The sequence below is a fragment of the Notamacropus eugenii genome, chromosome X (assembly GCF_028372415.1).
Source record: "Notamacropus eugenii isolate mMacEug1 chromosome X, mMacEug1.pri_v2, whole genome shotgun sequence".
NCBI classification, from domain to species: domain Eukaryota; kingdom Metazoa; phylum Chordata; class Mammalia; order Diprotodontia; family Macropodidae; genus Notamacropus; species Notamacropus eugenii.
In genome coordinates this window covers 73,363,528-73,371,727 of record NC_092879.1, presented here as the reverse complement: position 1 = coordinate 73,371,727, position 8,200 = coordinate 73,363,528, and the positions used below count along the sequence as shown (strand labels likewise).

The 8,200-nt window shown below is 51.6% G+C and overlaps 1 protein-coding gene across 6 annotated transcripts in view; it reads right to left on the bottom strand.

Moving 5' to 3' along the window:
- Positions 1 to 2,363: 2,363 nt before the first annotated feature.
- Positions 2,364 to 8,200, bottom strand: part of LOC140516110 (uncharacterized) — a 54,275-nt gene continuing 48,438 nt past the window's right edge. For all 6 annotated transcript variants that reach the window (XM_072627072.1, XM_072627077.1, XM_072627075.1 and 3 more), the window contains 3 exons: positions 7,035 to 7,076; positions 3,176 to 4,650; positions 2,364 to 2,536 (listed from right to left, as the gene is read on the bottom strand). In XM_072627072.1, the coding sequence (XP_072483173.1) occupies positions 2,530 to 2,536; positions 3,176 to 4,587 (1,419 nt within the window). In that variant the 5' untranslated portion in view covers positions 4,588 to 4,650; positions 7,035 to 7,076 and the 3' untranslated portion in view covers positions 2,364 to 2,529. The remainder of the gene's footprint in view (positions 2,537 to 3,175; positions 4,651 to 7,034; positions 7,077 to 8,200) is intronic.

The window sequence follows — 8,200 nt, the reverse complement described above, 5'->3', positions numbered from 1 at the left end:
TTCATTTTCAGAGGAGAAAAGTGAGCTCTAGAGAGGTCAAATGATAACCTCAAAGCCACCAAGGGAATTTGGGTACCTGTAGCTGCTGCAGTCTCAGCTGTAGGCCACAGGTGAGGGCCACAGGGCGCACTTGCCCTTTAAAACAGACTGCATTGGGATGAAGAAGACCTGTCTTGTTTGAACAGAAGCCACTCCCTCCCTGCCCTCCAGTGGCACAGCCCTCTGTCCATCTATGTATTTATTAACAAGCTCTTCCTCACAACTGACAAGGTGCCTGGCACAGTACTAGGCAGTTACAGAAGGACCCAGATACAGAAGGGAAACAGGACCTGTCCTGAGGGCCCTTCCATTCTCCCTGGGGCATGCCCCTGCAAAGAAAAAAGAAATGCAAACCTCCCTCAGGGAACTCCTCCTCTGGGGGAAGGGAACCTGGACGCTCTGGGGGATTCCTCCTGTCCGGTCACCCAAAAGGTAACAAGGGCCCCACTGATGCTTCCTCTCCTCTCTTGGGAGCCACAGGCTTTGGTTTTCCACCCCTTTTGGCCCCCAACAGTTGGGAGACCTCGGGCAGCACACTGACCTTTTTGATTATTTAAGAAGCCTCAGTTTCTTCACCTTTCAAATGAGAGCCCTTGCCTAAAAAGGCAAGCCCTTCTGGTTGTATGATGCTATGAGTGGTGAACATAATTTTCCTCTTTTCAATCAATTATAATTCTATCTCCTTTTCTAAAATCAACCAGCAAGTCCTTCTGAAGCACATACTAAGTTCCAGGCACTATGGGGAGCTCTGGTAAGGAAGAGGAAACAATCCCCACTCACAAGGAGATTACATTACAATAGGGATTACCAAGATAGTTATGAGAAAATAGTAACATCGACATTATAACTGCAATGACTGTACATACAGAGCAGGAGAGAGAGAGTAGTTGTAGTCGTTGTCGTCTTTCCTGTAAAGCAGCAGCATCTCCTGACTTCACTATAATTTCTGTTCAAATCCCCTGTTCAAATCCTTAATCAAGCTTTCTCTCTCACTTCTCACATCCCCTTCATTACTCTGAATCCAGCTCCCCGAAATAGACATCTTGCTTGTATTTCCTCCTCTCTATTCCTGTTGAGATCGTGCATCTTCTCATTGGGCTCCCCATTGACTACTGCAAAAGCCTACCCTCTCCCTCATCCAACGCATCTTTCATGCCAATGCCAGACTCACCTTCTTTGTGCATACACCTGGTGTTGGGAAAAACCTTCCATAGCTCCCTATGGCCAATTAAGGCAGAGCCCTGAACAGCCAGTGTTTGCCTGTGGGCAGTAGTTAGAGAGACTTGCTGACCCCCCACTTCAAAGGGATTCTCATGGCCCCTGTATGGGCAGAGGGCACCTTGCCATGACCACCAGTAGAAAAGATACTTACTGTGCCCTCTAGGGAGCAGGTTGCTGGCTCCCTCAGAGACACTGCTGTGGTTCATGTTGCTTCCTGACTAATAAAGTTGGATTGCACATGGGGAGAGCTTTAAGTGTTTAGTGATTGAGGACAGAGTGTAAGCAGTGTCTCTGGCTTAAAAGTAAATGGCCTACAAGCATGAATCACGTATCCCACCCTACTTGAAAGCCTCCTATGTGCAGGACAGCCCTGTCCACTCCCAATCAGGTCAAATGCCCCCTGCAATTTCCAGGCATCCCACCTGATTCTGACCCTCTGGGGTCAAAGCGGAGAAGGGTCATTCCTCTCCCACATGCCACCCTCCAATGAGGGTGAACAGGTCCCACTGCTTGCCCAAGGGCTTGAGCCCCTTCCCCATCCCGTGTATGGAAGCTGGCAAGAACACCAATCCCCCTCCCTTCTTTGTCCCTCTTCTGTGCCCTATGGATCACTGCTGCTCTGCTTCCTCTCCCTCACCCCTGGGGGGGGGGGGGGTGTGTGTGTGTGTGTGTGTGTGTGTGTGTGTGTGTGTGTGTGTGTGTGTGTGTGTGTGTGTGTGTGTGTGTGTGTGTGTGTGTGTGTGTGTGTGTGTGTGTGTGTCTGCCTGTGCGTGTCTGTGTCTCTCTGTCTGTCTGTGTGTCTGTCTGTGTGTCTGTCTGTGTCTGTCTGTGTGTCTGTGGGTCTGTGTGTGTCCGTGTTTGGGTCCATGTGTGTCTCTACCACTGTTTCTGGGGAATAACTACAGAGGTGCAGCTGGGCATGCTGGACCACTGCTGGAACGCCCTTCTCTATCTACCAGGTGCCAAGAGGGGCTGAAAGGAAACTCCTTGAGGGCAGGGACTGTCTGACCTTTGCCCTTGGGTTCCCAGAATTTAGCTCAGTGCCTGGGACAGAGAAGGTGCACCCTCCCTGCCTGCTGTTCTCAAATGAAAGCAAAGATAAATTAACTTTACAAACGTTTTTTATTCTTCTGTATCTCCTGTCACTTGAATAATAAATATTCTTCTGCCGTGGAATCCCATAACTGCTTTAAAGATATGTAAATTTTTCCACTCCATAAGCTGCAGAAGAGAGACTCTGAACAGAGTCCCAGGAGAATACAGGCTCTTTTAATACCTGCAACAAGATGAGAGCAAAAAAGCTGTTAGGCGAGTGATAGTTGTCAGAGTTCAACTCTAGAGCCATAGAACCAAGACCAAAACAACACAGACACAAGATACAATAGACACGTACATGACCATCTAGACATGACAACAAGTACATGACAAATGGGGGAAAGAAGATTTTGTCTTTGTTCTTTGTGATCTAGCATTAACGGAAAAACGAAAGAGACTTGGAGGAACCTGGAGAAGAATTCTGGCCTGGCTCTAGGGACACCTGAGGCAGGAAGAGGGGCAGGGTAGGAATGACATTGCACCTTCTGTGGAAGACAATTCTCAAGTTCCAAACATGAGAGTTAGAAGAGACTTCAGTAGGAAATCTCCAGCAAGATGGCCACTTGTGGTCCCCTATGGGTGGAAGGCCTTCTGTTTTTTAGCTACATTTTTAACTGCTTCTGGGCTCAGAGTAAAGGCTTCCAGGAGAAGCAGGTGGGCAAGCTCCCAGGGTGCTCATGGCAATACTGCTAGGGAGTGGCAGGGATGTGGATTGCCAACCCAGTTCCTTCTCCAGGCAGTGAAGCTTAGCCAAGAAGAGACAAGACACAGAGACACAGACGCAGAGACACACACAGCCAAGTAGGGCTCAGGTCCTTACTTAGCATGGGAAAACGGGAAGGTGCTGATCACTTCTCCACCCTCGTCGGTAATGGTCTCGTAAACCCACACTCGATTGAGGCGACAGGTAGGCCCACACTTGGTGGACTGGCACTGGGGGCACGGGTAGAAGCAGCCTGGGCATTCTCTCTCCAGGCAGTCACAGAGGTCTTCTCCATTCAGATTCAGCCTGCCTCTCGCGTCGTATTTCTTCACACCTTTCCTGGCACGTGGGAGCTTCACAGGGAGCTGAGCTGAGTGGGAGCCAGCTTGGTTATAAGGCCCAGGTTGGTCAGAGGGCCCTGCTTGGTCAGAGGGCCCAGCTTGGTCATAAGGCCCGGCCTGGTAATAGGGCCCGGCTTGGTAATAGGGCCCGGCTTGGTAATAGGGCCCGGCTTGGTAGTAGGACCCGGCTTGGTCAGAGGGCCCGGCTTGGTCAGATGGCCCAGCTTGGTAATAGGACCCAGCTTGGTAATAGGGCCCAGCTTGGTCATATGGACCGGCTTGGTCATATGGACCGGCTTGGTCAGATGGCCCGGCTTGGTCAGATGGCCCAGCTTGGTAATAGGACCCAGCTTGGTAATAGGGCCCAGCTTGGTCATATGGACCGGCTTGGTCATATGGACCGGCTTGGTCACAGGGCATGGCTTGGCCAGCAAGGCCCCAGGGGAGAGCTTGGCCGCAGGAGCCACCTGGGCTATGGGAACAACCTTGGCCATGGCCACCTTGGCCCCAGCCAGCAGCTCCGCCTTGGCCACCACATGCACCGTGGCCAACACCTCTGCCACGGCCACCTTGGCCCTGGCCAGCAGCTCCCCCTCGGCCACCACTTGCACTGCGGCTAACACTTCGGCCACGGCCACCCCGTGCACTGCAGGCAACACCTCTGCCACGGCTGCCTCGGCCATGGCCAGCAGCTCCGCCTCGGCCACCACCTGCACTGTGGCTAACACTTCGGCCACGGCCACCACCTGCACTGCAGCCAACACCTCTGCCACAGCCGCCTCGGCCCCGACCAGCAGCTCCGCCTCGGCTACCACCTGCACTGCGGCCAACATTTCGGCCACGGCCACCTCGGCCCTGGCCAGCAGCTCCGCCTCGGCTACCACCTGCACTGCGGCCAACACTTTGGCCACGGCCACCACCTGCAATGCGGCCAACACCTCGGCTTCGGCCACCAGCTCCACCATGGTGGCCAGTACCACCACGGGCCCCCTCTGCAGCATCGCGCTTGCCTTTTTTCTCCACAGCAGTTGGCTTCTTCTTGTGGATTCTTGCCTTCTTCTTGGCCTCAACTTGCAGGTGATGCTCCTCTTTGACCATCTCCTTCTTGGCCTGCTTCTTCATGAGACGAACTGATTTCCTTGCAGGCTCATCCTCCATTTTCTTACCCAATTCAGAACAGGTACTCATTTTCGGTCACTGGAAGGCAGCTTCTCTTGCTGCCTCAGGCACTCTTGGAAGTGGCTTCGGGACCTTGGGAAGGACAGGAGGCACAGAGGGTCACTAGAAGCCAAGGTATGTACACTGGTGTGGAGGGACATTGGATTCAGGTATTGAAAAAGTGCACAAGTCGAGGGCACTGGCCAGGCATGGAGCCTCAGCTAGGCCTCTGCAAACAGGACGTTTCTTGAGCACCTCCCCAAAGGAGGGAGAAGGAGGATGGGGGAAACCTGACTTAGGAGTTCACCTGAAAAAAGGAGCCAAATCTGGCTCAGGCCATATCTCTTTTTTCCCTTTTGCATTTTCCACCTCCTCACAAATTTTCATTCCCCTACCTGTACCAGGACAAAGCAGCTGATACTAAGGTCTGAAAGGGTGGCCTGTCCTCTCCACAAATCTCCTCTTCCTTTGGGTCCATCTATCCCTTTGTGGTCCTGGCTCCCCAGTTTGGGCCACCCAGTCTCCCAGGCATGGCTGAAAAGGACAAGCTACTGCTCCTTTCTCTTCTTCCTCCTCAACCTTCACCTTACTCTAAGCCTTCCAGGCTTGACTCATTGGTACTGGTCTTCTGGAAGCTGAGCTCCTTGACCGACAAACTCCCCTCCATCTGTGACCATTTCAAGTACCATTTCTTTCACCCCATTCACTGTAAGGGAAACCACAGCCATCAGAGCTGGAGCAAGGTGGGAGGAGGTGAGGAGAAAGCCTACTCTGGGAGCCTCCCAACTCCATCTCCAGCCCTTTGGCTTCTTTCCTGTGGAAAGCAGAACCACTGGGCTGGAGAGGGGCAGATGAGCTCCAGTGCATGCAGCTGCTCAGCCGCCATAGCCACAGAGGCAGGGCAGGCAGGACTCCTGGAACAGAGGCCAAAGGAGATGAAGGGGCAGTTTTCAGATGAAGCAAGGGCCACTCTCTAGGCAGGCTGGTTAGGGACTGGAGCTGTCATCTCCTTGCCTTAGGGAATTCACAGGTGAGAAAACTCCCCTTACTCCTCCCTCTGGAGTCTGGCACTTTCTCTGCACTTAGAGTCTTAGAGGTTTGTTTGGAGCAGAGGCCACTCAGTTCCCTGAGGTGGGGGAAGCCCAAATCAGATTCAAATGGAATTAGGAAATGCGGATCAGAAGAAACAATAACCTGCAAGGGAGAGAATGCTCCTTTGAGCTTTTCTCAGGCAATTGGGCCTTCAGGGAAACCTTTGTATTGGAGGTTGAGGCCCCTGGCCTCAGGGCCTCCTGAGTGCTAGTAGCCTGAACAAGGTGTGACCCACTGATAGGTGCAGTGGAGCTGTGAGACCAAACTGATGTGTTTTAAAGGAGAGCTTGTACTCGGGGATGGGAGGATGGAAAGGGGTGATAACAAATGGGGGAAATGGTCTATTTCTTCACTGAAATTAACTTAAGTGCATGTGGTCAGACAGCAGGTTTACATGGTGCGTTCAGTCCAATAGGTTTGAACAAGGCGGTGTTTCCAGTGGGGGAGTGAAGGGGGTATGGTGGGTATCACCTGACAAAAGAAGAGCAAATTTTATTTAAATGCCCAACTGGGGAAAGAAAAAGTGCAGAGGGCCAGAGAGGACGGTTCTGCTACTGCTCGGTTAAACGAGATATCTCTTCCTTCAAAAACACCATCATTTAACACCAAGAAGACCTGAGGTCAGAGTTGGCCTCTGGCAGTTTGCTCAACTGTAAAATGGGGATGAGAACAGCACTTGCGTCCCAAGGTTGTGGTGAAGATCAAATGAGCTATTTGTTTGGAAAGCACTTTAGCACAGAGCCTAGCCCACTGTAGGTGAGAATAAAGGCTTGATCCCTTTCCTTTCTCCTTCCCTGGGTTTGTGGTGATTAAGTCCAGAGGAATAAAGAGAACTGAAAATGTGTGACAAGGGGAGGCTGGAAACAAGGCTCCCCAACTTGACACTCCTAGGGACAATTTAACATTTCCTTCCTCTTTGAGTGAGAAACAACCTTATTCTGACAATGGCTATGTGGGCCTTACCAGACTGACCCTGGGGTATATGACCCAAAAAAGGCTGAAAAGGCCTGCCAGGGACAATGGTCATGGAGACCCTCCATCTCTGCAGAAAGGCCCCACCCCTTTCATCTGGGCCCCTGCACTTAGAATCCTCAGCTGCTGACTGAGCATCCACTCCCCTGCAGAGGCAGTGAGCTGGGGCAGGCATGGACAGGGAGGCTCAGAGACAGAAGCTCCTGCATGGGGGGCCAGGACAGGAGCCTAAACTGGAGATGGGCTCACAGTGGGACTGTCCTTTTGACCACGCTATAAAACAGAGAGCTCCCTAGGGGAGGGACGGAGAGGAGGAAGGCCTGGCCAGAGCTGAATGACTGCAGACACCAACAGCCCTGGGCCGGGTCTTGCCACCCACTGCATCTGGGTTGTAATTGCTATGGGTAACTTACTTTTGGAGTCTTCCACCAGCTAAGTCTTTGTCCTGGGCAAACCTGGAAGAAAAAGAGACACAGTGGTTAATGAGTGGGGTTTTTGCCAAACCAGGAAGGTCAAGATAGGGAGCTCCTCTGACCTAGTGTGTTTCCCAGGGTGAGACCACAGAGAATCCCATGGCCAGGAATGCTCACTCTCCTGGCCCACTCTGCATGTGGACGGTGCCTCCTCTGTCTGTGCCAGGCACTGGTATAGGTAGGCCAGGGGAGCCAAAGAGAAGAACAAAACTTTTCTGGCCCTCAGGAAGCTTACATGCTTTTGGGGGATACCACCTGCACTCGCGTGAGAAAATGGAAAACTTATGTCTTCAGAAGACACCAATGATTCCAGACAGCTCCCCGATGTCTATTAATTACAGTACTCAGTCCCAAATTCTTCGGGTTCTAAGGTACTGCTTTGTTCACTTAGAGAACACTGAGTCCTAGGGATTCATTTTCTAGAAAGGGAAACTGAGGCCCTGAGAGGCTAAACACTATCCTTGATCTCACACGTTTCTTTCTTCTTTTACTGGGGCCAGAACCCAGATCTACTGATTCTCATTTCAATGTTCTGTCTGCCTTTGATTGAGCAGCTGAAGAGGAATGGGGGATTAGGTCTGGTGGCAGGATGATCAGTGTAAATCCTGTCCTGGCCCTGGAAGTATGGACCCTCTCCAGGACCCCTTGTACAGTCTAAAGGCACAACAGGAATGTTGCTATTTTAGGGGGCTCTTGGCAGCAAGCCCATGGGGATAGGCTGTGGGAGGGAGGACTCCCCAGGGAGGGACACCAGGTAGGACCTCCTCTCCTGGGCAGCAATAGACAAGAGGTCACCTACCTCTGTTGTGATCTACTTCCCTAACCCCAAGAACTAGGGTGATCCAGGGTTCTCTTAACTACTTCCTTATTAATCAGTAGATAACATTTCCACCTATTTTTCCATGATTCACTTAAATGAGGAACCCTCATCTCTTCCTGAAAGATCATTTACATAACAACTGAATAAAATAATAGCCACATAACATTTCATTATATTAAATCACTCTCAACAGAATGCCCTATAGACTCCTGTCCTCTCCATTCCTGGTTGACCAAGGGGCTAGTAGGCCATGAAGTTGAGGCCTGGCCAGATCTGAGAAGTCTGA